Source organism: Sceloporus occidentalis, unplaced genomic scaffold (assembly GCF_023333645.1).
Source record: "Sceloporus occidentalis isolate IW3139 unplaced genomic scaffold, rSceOcc1.0.p SCAF_13, whole genome shotgun sequence".
NCBI lineage: Eukaryota > Metazoa > Chordata > Lepidosauria > Squamata > Phrynosomatidae > Sceloporus > Sceloporus occidentalis.
The window spans coordinates 6,473,265-6,492,569 of record NW_028316993.1 but is presented as its reverse complement, the minus strand read 5'-3'; the positions used below and the strand labels follow the sequence as shown (position 1 = coordinate 6,492,569).

Here is a 19,305-nt window from a genome sequence, read left to right as displayed (position 1 = left end):
TTCATTTAAGAGGCCAGGGAAGGCTTTCTATGGAGTCAGAGGCCATTCCTTCTGGACTCTGGGAAACCAAGAGCCGTAAAGTCCAGGAAAAGGGGAACCTCCTTTGAGATCCAGGTTGCCTCTGTCTTGTGCAGCTTTTAACTCCTTTGCCACATGAAGAAGCCAATGAGGCTTAGAAAGGTTGCATTGCATATTTTGTGCAATTTGGTTGGTCCAATAAAGATATCTCTGTTTTGTGGGTTTTGGATGTTATTGCCTCCAGCAGCTTTCTTTCTGCATTCCTTCACCATTGAAGACGGCTTCAAATTCACAGCATTGCTTTGCTGATGAGCTGCAACTTAGAAGTTTTGGACTATAACTGTAAACCGGAAAGTTGCTTGTTGGGACTATAACTAGAATCTGCTCAAAATATGTTTTGCTGGGCAATTCCTGGTCCTGTCATCCAAAGCAGTAACCCTAACCCTTTCAAAGAGGATGGAGACAGGGCTTCATTTGAGTTAGCTGGATTTCTAGAAGGAGGACTCTTGCAAAAGCCACATAAATGAGAAAGAAAATAAATAAATGAGACATAAGCATGGAAGTATTGGACGAATGCATCAGTCCCAGGTTAAGGCTAAGGAAAAAGCCCTGCCTTGCTGGATCCTATCAGGGATCCTCGCTGCTCCACAAATGAGGCAGAAAGATCATGGCCCTGGGATCTGGTAACCAGAGGTGCACTGCCTCTGAATCTGGAGGCTCCGCATGTCTCTGCCTTCTAAATGAACTGCACTCTCTGTGTGAGCAAAGTCTTGCTGCACATGTGGAAGAGGTCCTCAGATTCAGGCTTTGGTGGGTCTCCAGAGCAATACATTTGCCCAGTATCCAGCAAGAAAACCCTCCTCCTTCTCTGCCCTTATGGCATGGCAGTCAGCCCTCTCCAACTGCAGCTCCCAACATCCCCGCTAGCCTCACCAGTTGGCTTCTGTTGAACGCTTGCTTCCTAGACCTCCTGAATTTTGGGATACTCATGTGACCAGATAGCTGAACAGCGATGCATTTGTATGTGTGTCTCTGTGTGTCTCTGAATGCTTTGTGGTACTTTCTCTATTACATACATTGACCCAGGCATTGCCTACTACACAGTCCAACTTGGCAAAGCAATGTTTCCATAGTTCTGCAACATTTTATTCCCAGTTCTGGTTGGATTTAGATGGATGGGGTGACAGTAGCGGTTGTTTTTGGGTCCTGGGAAATTCCAGTACTTGGAAAAGTTGCCTCTCTGGGACTCCCAGAATCCCCCGGCCAACATGGCCAGGGCTGCATCCCTAAGCAAAACCCCCAAAGTGTTTCCAACCCCTGTGAAATTGTGGTGTCAGAACGTGGTTTCCCCTCCGTTCCGCAGTACGGGCGCTCCGACAGCTACCGCGTGGCAACCACGCAAGACAAGAACGATGACAGCTCTTCGCCCAAGAAGACCAAGGCGCAGCAGAAGGTCCGAGATCTCGATGATCTCAAGAAGGAAGTGGCGATGGTGAGTCCAGAGCAACGGCTGGAACGGTTGGTTTGGGGGGATTTGGGGGACGTCTAATTTTGCAGCTGGAGATGCTGGAAGGAGATGACAGAGGAGATATCTCTGTAAAGTGGCTTCTGCTTTTCTGTTTCCTTTCCCTTCCTGCAGACCGAGCACAAAATGTCCATCGAGGAGGTGTGCCGAAAATACAACACAGACTGTGTGCAGGTAAAGGGCTTTTCTCAAGGGCTGCAAATGAGTTTTGTTTGGGAAATGTGTGAGATAGTACTGGATCTCTCAAACGGAGTAATCAGATTGGCAAAGCAGAAGCTGAACAACAACCAGTCCCACGGCTACCTTTCACAGGGTCTAATAGGGAAAAGAAACAGCTTAGTTTTTTTTGTAGAACACATAAAAGTAGCTTTACTTACCAAAACCTTGCCCAGGTAGAAATAGAAATACATGACAGAATGGCTGTTGGGATCGGCTGTCTCAGGATGCAGTGACTCCTAGGTTTGCCTTGGTTGTTGCAGAGGGAGGAAGGAGATACCAATTTCCACAATGACCCCAAATACACACACTCAAGTGTAAGAATTACATTTGCTGATATCACAAGCCATCGTTGTGTAGTGGTTTGAGCGATGGGCTTAAAGACCAGAGCTGGAAAGAGGAAGGGATGTGGGCTAGCCTTAGTCCTGCCCATCTTAGTGCACAGACCCCATGGACCGCTTCTCTGCCTCCTCCTCAGGGTCTGACCCACAGCAAAGCCCAAGAAATCCTGGCCCGAGACGGGCCCAACGCCCTCACCCCGCCACCCACCACCCCCGAATGGGTCAAGTTTTGCCGCCAGCTCTTTGGGGGCTTCTCCATCCTCCTGTGGATTGGGGCCATCCTTTGCTTCCTGGCCTACGGCATCCAGGCGGGGACCGAGGACGACCCTGCGGGGGACAACGTGAGTGATGGAGGGGAAGGAGGGACGGTGGGGATGATGGGTATTGCGGGTCTGGGGGACAGGAGAGGGAAGGCAAGAGACATATGCCTATCTGTCTGTCTATCTATCTATCTATCTATCTATCTATCTATCTATCTATCATCTGTTCCTCTATCCATCCCTCCATCCCCCTATATACTATCCATCCTTCTATTACAAAATACATCTACAAAATCCTGGGATTTGCAGTTGGTGAGGTACTAGAGCTCTTTGGTAGGGTTTTCTAAATACCCTGCGGAACTACACATCCCAGAATTCCATAGAATGGGACTATGGCCGTTAAAGAGTGCAGTTTGAAGGCATGCAGGTGTCTGTACTTGGATAGAACCCACTGGGCTTCAAAGGCTTTTAGTGTTTTTATTTATCGTTGACATGACCCCAGGTTTGGCACCAGTCGGGCTTCTAAGAGGAGGCTGTCCCATAACCAGGGTTCCACAGCACATAAGGCAAGACGCTCCCTCGCGCATCATGGCTCCAGGCCATTCAGGGCTTTGAATGTCATCTCCATCCGCTTGAATTCAGACCCCAAAAGGGACGTGTCTTCTGATCCTTCCTTTTTCCCTGCTCCTGCCTTTTTTACAGCTGTATCTCGGTATCGTCTTGGCTGCTGTTGTCATCATCACTGGCTGCTTCTCCTACTACCAAGAAGCCAAGAGCTCTAAGATCATGGAGTCCTTCAAGAACATGGTGCCCCAGGTAGGGAAAAAGCAGAAGGGGTGTGTAAGCAAGGCTGCCAGCCCAACAGGTTGCTCACCTTTCCCCATGTTTCATTCTTCCTGAGAATGTCCAGACATTTGCAAGAAACAGACCTTAGGCATCATGTTTTCACATCCAAGTGTCACTGCACTCCTTGCACTTGCACATCTGCTCTAAAAACATGGACAGTTATGCACAATGCATTTTCACTTAGACCAAGTTGGCAATCATGTGGTTCCAGGGGCCAGTTTTCTACTCCTGGGACCCTCAGGGGCCCCCATAAATGGCCAAAAAATGCCAACACAGAAACCAGAAGTATCTGTAAGTCCATCCCCATGGCCCTTTAATGACTGGGAGAGGCAAAGGAGAAACATTCCCTAAATGGTGAGTTCCTTGAACCATTCATGACTTCTGATGCTCCAATTTCCCTTTTTTCTGCTCCTCCCTTTGTATAGCTGTGCACCATCCTTTCCAAGACAAGACAAACCTGTGCAAAAATCAGAGTTGCGTAGGTGTACTCTCACTAACAGGACCCCAGTGTTGCAATGGGCCTTTGAGCATTGCAAGTGCTATTGTGGGTGCGATGAGCAGAAATATGGATTGCAAACTACTCCTCCTCTTTGGAGTCTGTGCTCTGAAGCGATGCATTTTTGGGGGTGAAGCTCACTAGCTGGGAACCCAAGGGACCTGTCTGCCTGTCTCCCTGATCCTGCCTCTAATCCTGCAGCAAGCGTTGGTGATCAGGGAAGGCGAGAAGATGCAGCTCAACGCCGAAGACGTGGTTGTGGGCGATCTGGTGGAGGTGAAAGGAGGAGACAGGGTCCCAGCAGATCTGAGGATCATCTCAGCCCATGGATGCAAGGTGAGAAGCCCTCGGCATCTCAGGTCCACCGACAGGCATTCCTTTCTCTCATCTCATTGTTTTGGAGGACCTCAAACCTTCACCAATGGTGCTGTTTGCTGTATTTCCAACCGAATAACAGCTGGAGGGTCAAAAGGAGTGCTTGGAATCATTACTGGATTTGGACTCCCAGAATCTGCCATCAGCAGGGCCACTGGCCATGATTTTGGGTGTTCTAGTACATATCCAGTAGTTTTCCCAAGCTGTGGCAAAATGATATGCCAGCCACATATTTGAATATCATGCCTGGGATGCTCCTTGTAGGAAGGCGATTTAGATTTGTTGGAATTTTATCATCTGCAAAGTCTTTGTCATTCAGGACTGAACATTTGAATTCATTCTGAAAGGTACACACTGAGATCTTTGCTGGTGTTTCCATCCTGGGTTTCAGGATTTGAAAATCTCAAATAGCAGCGCACCCATTTGAATAAAAGAAAATCAAGATAACAGATATGCAAGGATTTCACTAAGCGCATGGCATTTTCTGTTGCCCAGGTGGACAATTCTTCCTTGACTGGCGAGTCAGAGCCACAGACCCGATCCCCGGATTGCACCCATGACAACCCACTGGAGACAAGGAACATCACTTTCTTCTCCACCAATTGCGTAGAAGGTATGGGCACACTGTGGCCTGGATCCTCTTGTTTATGGTGATGGTAGGGCTGTTGGGAAAGGATATAGACTAGGATATCAGAAAACAGAATGCTAAGCTGGAAATACATGCATAGGGGCCATCTACACCTGTGAGATAGCCATCACTCAGGAAGGCTTTAATAACGGGATTTGGAGGTTTGTAACAAAGACCTCCAAAGAAGGAGAGCCCACCATCTACTTGCAACTAGAACCCGAGGAGAGCTTTGAAAGCATTACAATGTATTCTAGAGCCCCAAATGGTCCAAGCTGCATAAGGTCCAACAAGGGGAGAGATCTCAAACTTGGTCCTCTAAATGTGTTGGACTTCAGCTCCCAGAAGCCCCACTCATTTTAGTCAATAGGCATGGATTTGGAGAGTGGAAGTCCAAAATATTTGAGGACCACTGGGATAGGGGACTCCAGGGACTCCATGACATCTTGAGCAGCAGAAGAACACCTAGTCCCAGTTCTTTGGGGCTAGCCATCATGGCAACTAAACCAGTATAAATCCCATGTCAAGTCGGTTGTGGAGCCCACCATCCCTCCCTGTTCCCCCAGGCACCGCGCGGGGAGTTGTCGTTGCCACTGGGGACCGCACTGTGATGGGCCGAATTGCCACACTGGCCTCTGGCCTGGAGGTCGGCAAGACCCCCATCGCCAGGGAGATCGAGCATTTCATTCAGCTGATCACTGGCGTGGCCGTCTTTCTGGGGGTCTCCTTCTTCGTCCTCTCCCTCATTCTGGGCTACACTTGGCTGGAGGCGGTCATTTTCCTCATCGGCATCATTGTGGCCAACGTCCCAGAGGGGCTCCTGGCCACTGTCACTGTGAGTACCACGGCTGGACACTGAGTTGATGGTGTGGGAGGTCGGTCTGTGGCTGGACCTGGAGCCAGTGCTTCTTGTACATTTCCTCTTGGGAGATCATGAAATGTGGAGACATTTGCTAGAAGATCTTTGCAGGACCGGTTGCATTGCATGTCTTCTCCCTGCTAGGTGTGTCTGACGCTCACAGCCAAGCGCATGGCGCGCAAGAACTGCCTGGTGAAGAACTTGGAGGCTGTGGAGACCCTGGGTTCCACCTCAACCATCTGCTCAGACAAGACAGGGACCCTGACTCAGAACCGGATGACCGTCGCCCACATGTGGTTCGACAACCAGATCCATGAGGCTGATACTACAGAGGACCAGTCTGGTGAGGGCTTTGTGTGTGAGGTGTGTTTGTGTGTGTTTGTGAGTAGGGGGCTTAGGTACCCTTCCCCTGAGCTTTGACCCCTTTCTTTCTGTCCTTCCCTTTGCCAGGCACGGCCTTCGACAAGAGCTCTGCCACCTGGGTGGCCCTGTCCCACATCGCAGGGCTGTGCAACCGTGCCGTCTTCAAGGGGGGCCAGGAGAACATCCCCATCCTCAAGGTGAGAGAGCGGCAACCCATCCCACATGAGGGACAGCGGGGGGCATGGGTTGCGTCTCTGGGGATTGAGGGCCATGCCAAAGGAAATAACAAGGTCTCCAAACATGTCCTTGGAGGGACAGAGCATCTGTTCTTTTCTGTCCACTCCTTTGAAAATGATTCAGTGGTTACAACTCTGTGGGGTGTATGGTAATATCACAGGAGAGGGTATGGCGGTTGTGAAACTGGCATGACATATGGCCGAGCCAAGGATGAATGTGGCAGAGGAAGAGAGCGTTTCTGAAAGGTCTGAGTGGCCCTGACCACCTCTGAAGCCCCCCTTCCCTCTCTTGTCTGACGCAGCGCGACGTGGCCGGAGACGCCTCTGAGTCGGCCCTGTTGAAATGCATTGAGCTCTCCTCTGGATCGGTCAAGCTGATGAGGGAAAAGAACAAGAAAGTGGCTGAGATCCCCTTCAACTCCACCAACAAATATCAGGTAGGGAAGGTTTGGGGCCGGCCCTGTCCTTTCCCCCAAATGGAGATGCCAAGCTGATGCAAAGCAGAGAGAGGCAGGCGTTGTATCCTTACCCTGGAAAGAAATCCGTACTATGCCAAAGGTGGAAAGTGGCACCATTGCCAATTTCCTCTGAAGACCTTAGGGTTGCTCACCTTAAGACCTGCTAACGTAATGCCAGATAACGTCATGTAGTATCCACACCAGGTAGCAAACTCCTTCTTTAGGGTTGCTCACATTCTGCAAACCTTCTTTAAAAGACCTGCTAAGGTAATAATGTCACGTAATAGCAACACCAAGTAGCAAACGGCACTGAAGTTCTTCTAGAGTTTGCTCACATTCTCTGGGGCCATCTGATATGTTTTTCACATGTTTCCCTATCAGTATTATCCATCATCATCACCACCACTTTAACCATTCACATTGAACCATTAATGTTCATTTTTGCTCTTCTGCAGTGTCTTAAACTCATTTCATTGCCCACCTCTGGAGTGCAGGCCACCAAAGAGATGATGGTGATGATGATGATGATGATGATGATGATGATGATGATATCCAGATTTTTAACTCACCTCTTAATAACTACCACATTCCCTTCATGGCAGAGCTGCTGGCTTTTGTGAGCAAAAGTGTCCTAGCTGAAGGATTCTGGGAGTTGTAGTCCAAACAAGTAATTTTCCCAGGCCCTGTCCAGCATTAGACCAAGAAGTATGGAATTGAGCAGAGGTCTGTTTTGTGTCATTTCCACAGACCAGGTTTTAAGAGAGTCTGGCATTAATTGGCTTTCTCTATTCCAACCTACTTCCCTTTACTTTGCCTGAACCCATGGCTGTGTTGCATTAAACATGCCTTGTGTGTTTTTTCCCTCTCCTGTTAATGTGCCCTATAACATTTAGGGCTGTGTCAGGTCTGAATGACACATGCTTTCCTTCCAGCTTTGCAGAGTGAGAATTCACATGAATGATCCACCATGTTTTGAGTGTTAGGACTTTGAGAGACTTGGGTTCGAATCTGTGCTCAGCCATGGAAAGCCACCATATGGACAAGTCCCACTCTCTCAGCCCCAGAGGCAGGCAATGGTGGCAAACCTCTGAAGACATCTGGCAGGAAACCCCTAGGAGTGGGTTGCCATAAATCAGAGTTAACTTGAAGAGAGCAATCCCCACTCATGGCCAAGATTTTTGAGAGCGTGGCCTGGGAACCTGGCTTTTTTGGAGGGTGGATCCTGCCCCCTCCGTTCCCTCGTTCCCATGGGGAGGAGTGAGTCTGTGGTCCCAACGCAGCCCCACAATCTCAGGCCCATCAGCCTTAATCCCGACTCCCTGGCTGACAGCTGGTGGGGATTAGAGAGGATTCCCTGCGGTCAGTGGCCTGGAATGATGGACTTTGGGAAGGACTCCCTCCAGGGACTTATGGGGGGTGGGTTGGGGGTGGTTGGGAGCCCCCCTTGGGCTGGGTTCGTGCCCGTCTTGGTTGTGTGGGGTTGGTTTGTGTGAGTGTTTTCCACCCAGCTTTGCCCTGGCATTGTCCCAGGCTTGGCACAAGAGCTTTTGCTGCCTGAGGCAAAGGACAAAATGGCAGCCTGCCATTCCGCTTTCAGAAGCTGAGCAGCTGACCAGCTCTTCAATCTGATTTTGGTGCAGGAGGATGAGGATATATATATATATATATATATATATATATATATATATATCTTTGGATGTCTTGTCCATAGGAATTGAGCACTACACCAGAGAACAGGGAAGAGAAGCACTTTGCACAACAATTCCCCAAATCCTCCAGGCAGGTTCCTAAGGATTGTAATCCAAACGAGAGACTGCATAAGGGTGGCCATGATGCCCGCCAGGCGCTTCGTTTGCAGCTGTTTCATCCAGTTCACTTGAGACATAAGTTGTCAAAAGAGCCAAATATAACCGAAAAATAAAAATGAGAGATCAAACAGACTGCCTGAAAAGCATTTTTAAAAAAGGAGCTTGTGTGCATGAAATGCCCAGAGACTTAAATATTCATGAGCCGAATTTACATCCTCAGAAGTGGCTCACAGTGTCCCAGTTCAGGGGGCTGATCTGTAAGATTTTTACATTTTGCAATGCAACCCCCAGCCTGCCTGCCTGCCTCTGTTCAGGAGAGCATGCCTCGCTGTGAGTGCTCCTGCTAATGGACTTCCTTGCGCATAATTTGGGGGTGATGCAGATGGTGGCATCCTAGGCTGCCCCACTTTGGGCAGCAGATGTGGGGGTCCCCTCTTCCCCTATGTTAAAAGCCCCAATACCTCACCACATGTAGAAAACTGGGGCAGCATCCATATTGGAGAAATAACCTGGTTTGGCACCACTTTAACTGCCCTGGCTCAAGGCTATGGCATTCTGGGAGTTGGAGTTTGTTGCTGTGGGTCCCAGAGCAGAGTTTGGGATTCTGGGAGCTGAGGTCCAAGGCACCTGGGAGACCAGAGTTTGGCAACCACTGCCTTGAGCCATAGTCCTATTGTGGAGGAATGTTGGTTGGGGGGGGGGGGGTTCTTGGATGAGTTTAGCCGAAGCCCTGAGTCTCTTTCCCCTTCCCTCTCTCTCTCTGTGTCCCAGCTCTCGATCCACGAGACGGAAGACCCCAACGACAACCGCTACCTTCTGGTGATGAAGGGGGCCCCTGAGCGCATCCTGGACCGGTGCTCCACCATCCTCTTCCAAGGCAAAGAGCAGCCGCTGGATGAGGAGCTGAAAGAGGCTTTCCAGAATGCCTACCTGGAGCTGGGGGGACTTGGAGAGCGGGTCCTGGGTACGGATCGGAGGGGGACCCAGTTCCCTGGTGGAAGCTGGGACAGTGGGGCACTGGGCATGGTTTACACTTGGTGCAGAGTAGCAGAACTCAGGCCTCCATGTCCCCATCACTGTTGCTGCCGTTCATTTCCTGTGTGGGTCTCCAAAGAGATGATTGGCAGTAGTGTGTGTGTGTGTGTGTGTGTGTGTGTGTGTGTAGACCTGAGTCCTCCACATTGCTGATGCCACTACCACTCATTTCCTTAGGGACCCACAATGAGTGACACCCTTCTCTGAGGTCTCACCTGATACTATTCACACACCTCTCACTTCCCAATTGAGTTGGGAAGGGAGCAGAGAATTAGACCCCTGCAAAGACCAGCTTGCTGCCTTTGCTGTCCTTTATTGCAGTGATTCCCAAACCTAAGTCCTCCAGGTGTTTTGGACTTCCGCTCCCAGAAGCCCCCGCCAGCTTGGACAACTGTCAGGAATGCTGGGAATACTGATATCCAAAGCACCTGCAGGACCAAGGTTTGGGAACCATTGCTTTAAAGGAACAGAATATTCTCTTTTGGGAATAAAGTTCAGCATCCTAAATTTCTCCTTTAAAACCACTTGCAAATTTAGGATGACAATTTGAGAGCCAGAGGACTTCTCTGGAAGACCAATAGTAAATTTTCTAGAGGCAGAAATGGTGGTGCAGTGGTTTGAGCATTGGACTATGACTCTGGAGATCAGGGTTGAAATCCCCAATGAGGCATGGAGACCCACTGGGTGACCTTAGGCATGTCCTGCACCTTAGTGTCACCATAAGTCGGAAAAGACTTGAAGACACACAATAGCAACAACCTTTTCTAGAAGGTGAAGCAGCAAGCCCTTTGCTTTGGCCCCGTCCCAGATCTCAGTTTCCAGATATGAGTGACTAAGAGGTTCCTGGTTGTTTTCTCTCTTGGACAAATGTGGCTCCAAGCTCTCAACAGGGAGGTCGGGAAACTGTGGCCCTCAGGCCACATATGGCCCTTTCTGTTTGGCCCTTTTAAGGCTCAAAGACACAAATGAACAAACAAAAACTTTTGGATTATCAAGATAGGTTCCACGGGGACAAGCCCCAAGTTGTTGTTGTTGTTTTTAAAGATGTCCTTCTGCCCCGGTAGGTTTCTGCCACTACTTCATGCCGGAGGAGCAGTACCCCAAAGGCTTTGCCTTCGACTGTGACGATGTCAACTTTTGCACCGACAACCTCTGCTTCGTGGGGCTCATGTCCATGATCGACCCCCCCAGAGCGGCCGTCCCTGACGCCGTGGGAAAATGCCGAAGTGCCGGCATCAAGGTAAAGCCCCCTCCCCTCCCCAGACATTGGGCTTCAAGGGCTCTAGCAGCCACCGTTGGGGAAACATTGTTTTTTCCAAATTAGATCTGTTGTCATTTCCCAGAATGCATCTCTCTCTCTCTCTCTCTCTCTTTCAATTAGTGCATTTTTGCTGCTATAGCCAAAAAAGTAACTTTTCCCAGGGCTGAACTGAACTACCCCTAGAGCATGTTGACTTTGGGATGACCATGGACAGCAATAATTTCTACAGTTACTTGTTTCTAAGGGTGCATCTACACTGCAGAAATAATGCAGTCTGACACACATCCGCTGCCACGGTTCCTTCCTACAGAATCCTGGGATTTATAGTTCGGGGGGGGGGGGCACCAGCATGCTTTTGCAGAAAAGGCCAAACTACAAAAACTACAAATCCCAGGATTCCATGGAATGGAGCTACAGCACTTACACTGGTGTCAAACTGCATTATTTCTGGAGCATAAATGCACCCTGAATCAAGAAAGGTTTTTTCTGGGGTTCTCTACCGGAAAAGACACAAACAGTTACAAGGCAGATGGCAACTTCCTTCACACTTCAGCAAGTTTCTCTCGAACGGAGAAAACACCCTTTTGGCTTTATATATCTATATCTATATCTATACTGTTTCCTGTAGAGGAAATGGTGTGATATGTGCTTGAACAGTCTTCCCTGAATAGGAAAGATGTTTTCTGCTCAGAAAATGCACCTACATTAATGTGCAAACTAATTCCGAAAACAACTTCCCAAAGGACTAATAGAGGTCAGGAAGGGACCAAAATGCTTGGCGCCGCTGTCCAGAGAGCAGAAAACTGGAGGAATGATTTGTTCTCACCCATGAAGCTCTCCGTGGCTCGGTGCGGAGCAGTCATCTATTCTGGGAGGCTGCAGCTGTTTGGTGCTCTCTTGCTCCCTCCTTGGCTGCGTTTTTCTCCTGGGAGAGGAAGTCCAGCCTTAGAGGAGAAACAGCACCTGTTTTGGGTCTCTTTCTCCTGGAAGGTTCTGGAATTGCTCAGGTGGCCTGCAACTGCTGGGACCTTCAAAAGCCCCTCAGCACGCGCGCACATATATATATATATATATATATATATATATATATATATATATATCCCAGCGCTGCTCTCTCATTAACAATTCCCTCCACGGACTGCAGAGTCCAGCATCAGCAAATTCCCCTTTTGTTCCTCGGTGGATTGGCTGGAGGCCTGTGATGTAAGAGTGCCTGAGCCAATGGCAACTTGAGCAGCTGCGGCAGCACACTGGGTCTGCGTCAGGCCCAAGAGATGTGTCGGGAAAGCGGTCTTTTGGCCATGGTGACCATTGGGACCCTCCTAGAAAACTGGGGCCGGTCAGGAATGAGCATTCTTTAGACTTCCCAGAAATTATTTTGTATTTTACTAGAATCCGAAGATCTGCCCACCAGAGCCAGGTGCGAAAGATGGTGACCTAGCAATGAAGAATGAGGTGTCTTTGGGCAAATGATGCACTTAGGGGTTTGTTTCCAATACTCAGTACTGAAGCAAACTTACAGCCCGGTTGCAGAAAAGTCCATTCTTAGTTAACTCCAAGCATTTCAAGGTGGAAAAGTCGTTGTCTTATTCTGTAGCGGCATAATTGGAAGTCAGAAAATTCGCCAGAGGTCTATCGGTTGATCCTTTAGTTCCAAGGGTAGGAACTGTGTAGCTCTCCAGACACTATGGCTCCCAGCATTCCTTACACCTGTCTGCTGGGAGTTGCAATGCAGAAACATCTGCAAAGACTGAACAGTTACTAGCCCTATGAAATACCTTATGCCATCTTCTGACCCAGAGTCCCTTATACCTTCATAGTTTGCAAAAAGTAATATCTCGAGCAGCATCTCAGGGACCAAAGGAGAATGGCAGCTGTGGCTCTTAGGATGGATGGTTGGGTTGGGTTGCTCTGGGCCTGGAAGGATGTTGCAAATTGCTGGACAGTCTCCTTAGATTTTAATGGGACCCTGTTGGTCACCCTCTCCCTTCTCCCTTGTTCCCAACCAGGTGATCATGGTGACTGGTGACCATCCCATCACAGCCAAGGCCATCGCCAAAGGTGTGGGAATTATCTCTGAGGGCAATGAGACTGTGGAAGACATAGCCGCACGACTGAACATCCCCGTCAGCCAGGTTAACCCCAGGTGAGGTTGGAAGTATGGATGTATGGGACTAAGGAGAGAAGGAAGGTCGGTCGGTCGGTCGGTCTATTCTGGAAGGGTCAGAGGAAGGCCACAGCACTTGAAATGGTGTCAAACTGCATTACTTCTACAATGTATATGCACCCCTAGACAAGGGCTCAAACCCCTGCACCACACTGGCTCCTCTTTGGGATCTCTGTGCATTTATTTAGATTCCCCATTGGTGCTGGTGAGTCTCCTCTTGCCTGTGGCATGGAGGGCTGTGCATGCCTTCTGCCGCATCCCTACCGCAACTGCCATCTTCCACCCACCCAGGGATGCCAAAGCCTGTGTGATCCATGGCACGGACCTGAAAGACATGAGCGCAGAGCAAATTGATGAGATTTTGCAGAACCACACTGAAATTGTCTTTGCGCGGACCTCTCCGCAGCAGAAGCTCATCATTGTGGAAGGCTGCCAGAGACAGGTAGGACCTTCGAAGGAACCCCAAATGTGCCCTATAATATCTCTGCAGCCCCATGTTCCTGACATTTCACAGATGACAGCTGGGTCACATGTGGTCAAGATGGCAAACGTTATGAGGGGAAAACCCACAATTTTGCAACTGAAGTAATCTGAGGATGAAGGGGGAATGTGGGAGGAGGAGAGAGCAGCTGGAAAGTGGGGTGGCCTTTTCCCTGCCTTTTTCCAGGGGGCCATTGTGGCTGTGACAGGCGACGGAGTGAATGACTCACCTGCCCTGAAGAAGGCGGACATCGGGGTGGCCATGGGCATCGCCGGCTCAGACGTCTCCAAGCAAGCGGCCGACATGATCCTCCTGGACGACAATTTTGCCTCCATTGTCACTGGAGTGGAAGAGGGTGAGCAATGTGGGGTGTGCAAGGGTTTGGATGTGGGGAGGCAGGAGAAGACTCAGACCGGAATCCCACTTGGGGGTCAGGGTTCGAACCTCACCTGTGGAGGAAAAGAGCCCAGAATCCCATGGGGCATCCAGTATGACCTGTTCCTTTACAACAGGTTACCCATTATATAAAGCAGCCTTGGCAACCCTGCAGCTCTCCAGATTTCATTGGATTGCAGATCACAGCATCCCTTGCCATTGCCTATCCTTACTGGGAATGCTGGGAGCTGTAATCCAAACAGTTCTTTATGGCTGCAAGATTCTCACCTCAGTGTAAAAGTATCCTTCTTCAACTTAGTTATCTTCCAGGTGTATTGGATTACAACTCCCATCATCGCAGGCCTATAGCCATACACACAGGGGGAAAAAACATTTTTTGGATCTTCACATTACAGGAAGACATTGTGCAAAATGTAATGGACTGGAAAGATCGACTGCCTCTCCTGGAGGGGAGAGCTCAGGGAAGTTCCTTTTTTGGGATGGCAACACCCCAAATCCCCCTGCTAGCATAACCACTAGTCATGGTAATTGGGGGATTTTGGGTGTTGTAGTCCTCAGGGAAAGGGAGACCTTAGGAAGATTAATTCTTTGGAGAATAACTTTCAGAATTTAGCAGCAAGTGTGCCCATGGCTGTGTTAGCTGGGGATTCTGGAAATTGTAGTGCCCAAGGAAAGACAGCTTAGGCAAGTTACTTTTTTTGAACTACCAGTGGCTCAAATTCCTTTGGCAACAGGACTAGTGGTCAGATGACGGAAGCTGTAGTCCCCCAAAGTAATTTTTCCCAGCTTCCTAAGAAAGGGGTGCTTTTGTCTCCATAAAGGAAGGGAAACGCCTTGGACTGTGGCAAATGGGAGCACCCCCCCCCCTTTGGTCCATCTAGCTCTGACTTTTGGGCCTCCTGCTTTCCATGCCCCCAGCTGTGCCCCCCCTCATGCCCATGTGTCTCCCTCCCACTAGGCCGCCTGATCTTCGACAACCTGAAGAAGTCCATTGCGTACACCTTGACCAGCAACATCCCCGAAATCACCCCCTTCTTGCTCTTCATCATGGCCAACATCCCTCTGCCCCTGGGGACCATCACCATCCTCTGCATCGACTTGGGCACCGACATGGTGAGTCCCCTCCAGCCCCCCACTTGGCAACCCTGCAAACTGTTTTACGAGAAGGGCTCTGCCCTGCGCCATCCCTGGATTGCATTACATTATCGGTTCCTACCATCTAGAGTCAATCCGTTGAATGGAAAGTCAACACTCCCATAAATCCCATTGGTTCAGTGGGTTGACTGAATGGCTAAGAATGACACAGGTGGGAATCATGCAGACTCCCAGGGCCTGGGTCCTATTTGTAGTCTCACCAAAGTAGACCCATTCAGTCAGTAGGATTTGCTCAAGTGTATGACTCACCATTCAACATTAAATTCAGTGTCTCTGCTCTACTTGGAACAAACCAATAGGTTTCAGGCCCAGAGGCTTTCGGACTACAGCTCCCAGCATTCCTCACCATTAGCTATGCTGGCCAGAGATGCGGCTTGCAGTACAACAACATCTAGTAAAATGGCCTCTCGATTCCCATATCTTAACTGTAGAATTTGGTTTCTGGAATTCACCTGCAGGTGAACAACAATAACAAACAAAATAATTGTTTGAATGCTGGACTAGGAGTTGTGAGACCAGAGTTCGAATCTCCACTCAGACATTGGAACTCCCAGGTGACCTTGGGCAAGTCACATTTTCTCAGTCTCAGAGGCAGGCAAAGGCAAACCTCCTCTAAAGAAATCTGGCCAAGAAACCCCTGGGATAAGGTCCAGTTTGAGTCTGTTTGGAGGCATCTAACAAGGAAAGGGCACTTATGGTGAGCCTCTGAATGAGAGACCTCCCAAGGGCCCTCTGGCCATTCACTGCTGAGACCTTGTAAGCTCTGGACATTAGCCATGGCTTCTTTGATGGAGTCCGTCCACCTGAAGAGAAGTCTTTCTCTTTCCCCATGACCCTCCACTTATTATTGTCTGGTTCAATGAGGCACTTCATCTCTTAATAGGGCTAATGTCTGATAAGCCTCAGTTTGGTCTGTCTAGATTTGCACCTGGATCTGTCCCTTTTCTCTCTCTTTCTCCATGCTGTATACATATATGCTGAATACATTTGTATTTGAATATTTAAACATTTCTTTTTGGAAAAGGACATGTCCCACCCAGGCACTTGGCAACCCTACTAAGCCCAGCCTTGACTTTGCCTGCAGGTGCCGGCCATCTCCTTGGCCTATGAAGCGGCTGAGAGCGACATCATGAAGCGCCAGCCTCGAAACCCCCGGACCGACAAGCTGGTCAACGAGCGCCTGATCAGCATGGCCTACGGGCAGATCGGTGAGCTTTGGGGGCACAAGGGGGTTGTGGGCAAAGTGGCCACTGGGCATGCACCGATGTGGGGAAAGGCCACGGGACGCGGTCCAGCGGAGGTCTCCCAAGCCCTGTGCCTCTCTGTGGTCCAAGGGTCTCCAGAGTGAGATTTAGCCCTGGAAGAGTGATGTTCACAAAGCCAACGTAGAGTCTGCCAAAAACCTCATCCAACTCTGCGCCTGGCACCCAGATGTCTTAAATCTGATATTTCACCAAGAAATTGTACATTTCTGGTTATTTGTAATTTATTCTGTATCCAAGGTTCCCAGCCTTTAAGGGATTTAGGAGTAGACTTCTCTGCCCCTGTGCTGGATTTAGTCCATTATTAGCCCAGAATAGATACATGAATGAACGAATGGTATTCATTCCAACACACATCACTGAGAAAAGCAGAGAAGCCAAAACATTAGCTGCTTTCCATGAACTCCTGCTTTCAATCATTTTATTAAATCACTCCCATATTTTATGGTATCCTTCTGGGGTCAAGGTTATACCTGATCTCGCCTTGAGACAATGACGAGTCTGCCATTCAGGAGGGACAGCAGCAGTGACACAAAGGGACAAGCAGCCTCACCTTGTAAGAGACAGTTTCCTCTGCGTTCGGATGCAATTTCTGAATCGGATTTGTCCTCCAAAGTTGGAAATGGGAAAGAAAGTCAGCCAAATGCATCTGACTTGACTTTGCCTAAGCTCTTTTGTCCTTGATTGGATTAATCTCTCTGCCTTTTCCAAGCAGCAGCTAATCACTCACTCGGCGCACTTAATTCTGTGGCTGGTCCCCTCTTCCATGGTTCTGTGGCCATAAATATACAGTTTTGCACATGGCCGCTCATCTGGTCACCTGGGGGAAGTATGGCACACTGTCGGACAGGATTCTCTGCTTCCTTCTGAACATTCATTCATTCATTCATTCATTTTGCAAGACAGGGTTCAGTGCCTTGGAGGGTTCCATTAACATGAGAGCCAATAGATACCACTACTGCTGTGGCGCTTGCATGCCAGAGATGGTACGCAGAGGAACCCATAGTTTTGGGTAGCTATATCTGCAGTGCAAACACATGAGTTCAGAATGGGACCAACAGAGGACCTGCCATGTTTTAAAATGGCTGACGGGGAGACAGGAGAGGAGCTGGGGCTTGTGTGGTCAAGATGGACTTCCTGGCTTCCCAATCCTTTTGCAGGAATGATTCAGGCGCTGGGGGGTTTCTTCTCCTACTTTGTGATCTTGGCCGAGAATGGGTTCCTGCCCTCCGTTCTGGTGGGAATCCGCCTTAACTGGGACGACCGGACAGTCAACGATTTGGAAGATTCCTATGGGCAGCAATGGGTAAGTGGGCAGGAGGCCGCCTTGGTTTTATCCATGTTGCGGTTGACCATTTGGCAAAATTACTGTAAACAGACGTTTGCTGTTACTGCAGGGATTGTGCTTTATAGCTGCACGACTCAAAATGGTGGTCTCTGGACTAGTGTTGGGCTATGATTTACAGGAAAAACAGGGGAAGTGTTGCAGCCATTGGATGCAAACATGGGGTCACCCCTGGCCAGTTAGGGAAGAACAAATTCCAGCCCCATCGTATCGGCCTGAGAAGAGTTTATAGGATTATTGCCTCGTATTTAGTGCTGCTAAGCCTCACTGGATCCAGTAAGACTCCAGAATTGAGGGGGGGGGGGGGCACCTAGGGTGCATCTGTAAATACTTTATTAAAACATTCAACATTGAATCCTGTTGGCCATACTTGGGACCAGAAGTGCTTTGGGTTTCGGATTATTTCTTCTAGAATTTGAAATACTTCTGTTTGCATATATGTACATAAGGATAGCCTGAAGTTTAATTTTATAGGCAGTGCTTTTAATAAGTTTGTTCACGAAACAAAGTTTGTGTACATTAAATCATCAGAAATCAAAAGATGTTGGTTTTCGGAGGATTTTGGAATTCTGGAATTCTGGAGACTCAGCCTATATAGCGATGGTTAGTAGTATAACAACAACAACAACAGCACAAAAGATCACCGTTAAAAATGGAATTAAACCGTCAAAAACACTAAGCAGCATTTAGAACATACAAATAAATATGATAAGAAAGCCGTTTTTACACAGTGCTCAATGGGGCCTTAGGTTGCCTTGTGTGGCTGCACTGCCGTGTTTCTGGCCGGTTGCATTGGTCCTGTTTTCCCACGTTGCCCTTGCCTTCCCAGACCTATGAGCAGCGCAAAGTGGTGGAGTTCACCTGCCACACGGCCTTCTTCGTCAGCATCGTTGTGGTGCAATGGGCCGACCTGATCATCTGCAAAACCAGAAGGAATTCAGTCTTCCAGCAAGGCATGAGGTGAGCCCTCCTCACTCTTCCTTTTCCTCCAGCGTTTGGTGCGCCAGGGAATGGCCTTTGGAGGGAAGCTGTAAGAAATGTGGACAAAGCGGAGGGTTACACCTGGGACCCTTGAGAAGGAGGTTTGGGCTTGGGGTGCCTCTGCATATTTCGGACCTCCTATAATCCCCAGCCAAGAATCCCTATATAGAAGAATCAAGGGGTGCCCTTGAAATCCCACTCCCTATGGGGACAATGCATTGCGAGTGGAGAAATGGAGGTCTCTTTGAGTGAGCAGGACTCACACTTTGTTGTTCTCTCTTTCTCCAGAAACAAGATCCTTATCTTTGGCCTCTTTGAAGAAACTGCCTTGGCTGCCTTCCTCTCCTACTGTCCTGGGATGGATGTGGCCCTGAGAATGTACCCCTTGAAGTGAGTATGGGGCAAAGCCTGACCCTATCCCTAACCGTCTTCAAACCCCACGGCTGCAAGCAGTTGCACTCCAGGTGGGGAAAGTGAAGCCCAAGGGTCCTACATCTCAATGAATGAAAGCCCCCCTGAATTGCAGACCCTGCAGTCGCCCCCCTCGATTAAAGATTTGGGTTGCTTTCTGGCTGTTTCTCTTGAGTTTCTTGGCCACCCCCTTCATACTTCCAACTGTCCCAATTTGGCAGGGACAGTCCTGGCTAGTCCTCTGTCTTCCACTTTTTCAACTGCTTTGAAAATGTCCAGGTATCTCTCTCTTCCACCCACTTTCCCCCTTAGTCCTCAGTTACAAACTACGGAAGCCAACTAAGCAAATGCACAAAGAGTCTTTGCAAAACAAACCAATGGAACA

At 49.1% G+C, this 19,305-nt stretch overlaps 1 protein-coding gene across 1 annotated transcript in view; it reads left to right on the top strand.

The window, feature by feature from the left end:
* ATP1A3 (ATPase Na+/K+ transporting subunit alpha 3) overlaps positions 1 to 19,305 on the top strand; it is a 28,633-nt gene that overhangs the window by 6,319 nt on the left and 3,009 nt on the right. The window contains exons 2-21 of the mRNA XM_089479320.1: positions 1,382 to 1,510; positions 1,658 to 1,717; positions 2,238 to 2,441; positions 3,063 to 3,176; positions 3,904 to 4,038; positions 4,573 to 4,690; positions 5,269 to 5,537; positions 5,706 to 5,904; positions 6,012 to 6,121; positions 6,463 to 6,597; positions 9,198 to 9,390; positions 10,526 to 10,701; positions 12,732 to 12,868; positions 13,181 to 13,331; positions 13,557 to 13,725; positions 14,725 to 14,879; positions 16,006 to 16,129; positions 17,344 to 17,489; positions 18,358 to 18,488; positions 18,798 to 18,899. Coding sequence (XP_089335446.1) covers positions 1,382 to 1,510; positions 1,658 to 1,717; positions 2,238 to 2,441; positions 3,063 to 3,176; positions 3,904 to 4,038; positions 4,573 to 4,690; positions 5,269 to 5,537; positions 5,706 to 5,904; positions 6,012 to 6,121; positions 6,463 to 6,597; positions 9,198 to 9,390; positions 10,526 to 10,701; positions 12,732 to 12,868; positions 13,181 to 13,331; positions 13,557 to 13,725; positions 14,725 to 14,879; positions 16,006 to 16,129; positions 17,344 to 17,489; positions 18,358 to 18,488; positions 18,798 to 18,899 — 2,957 coding nt within the window. The remainder of the gene's footprint in view (positions 1 to 1,381; positions 1,511 to 1,657; positions 1,718 to 2,237; positions 2,442 to 3,062; positions 3,177 to 3,903; positions 4,039 to 4,572; positions 4,691 to 5,268; positions 5,538 to 5,705; positions 5,905 to 6,011; positions 6,122 to 6,462; positions 6,598 to 9,197; positions 9,391 to 10,525; positions 10,702 to 12,731; positions 12,869 to 13,180; positions 13,332 to 13,556; positions 13,726 to 14,724; positions 14,880 to 16,005; positions 16,130 to 17,343; positions 17,490 to 18,357; positions 18,489 to 18,797; positions 18,900 to 19,305) is intronic.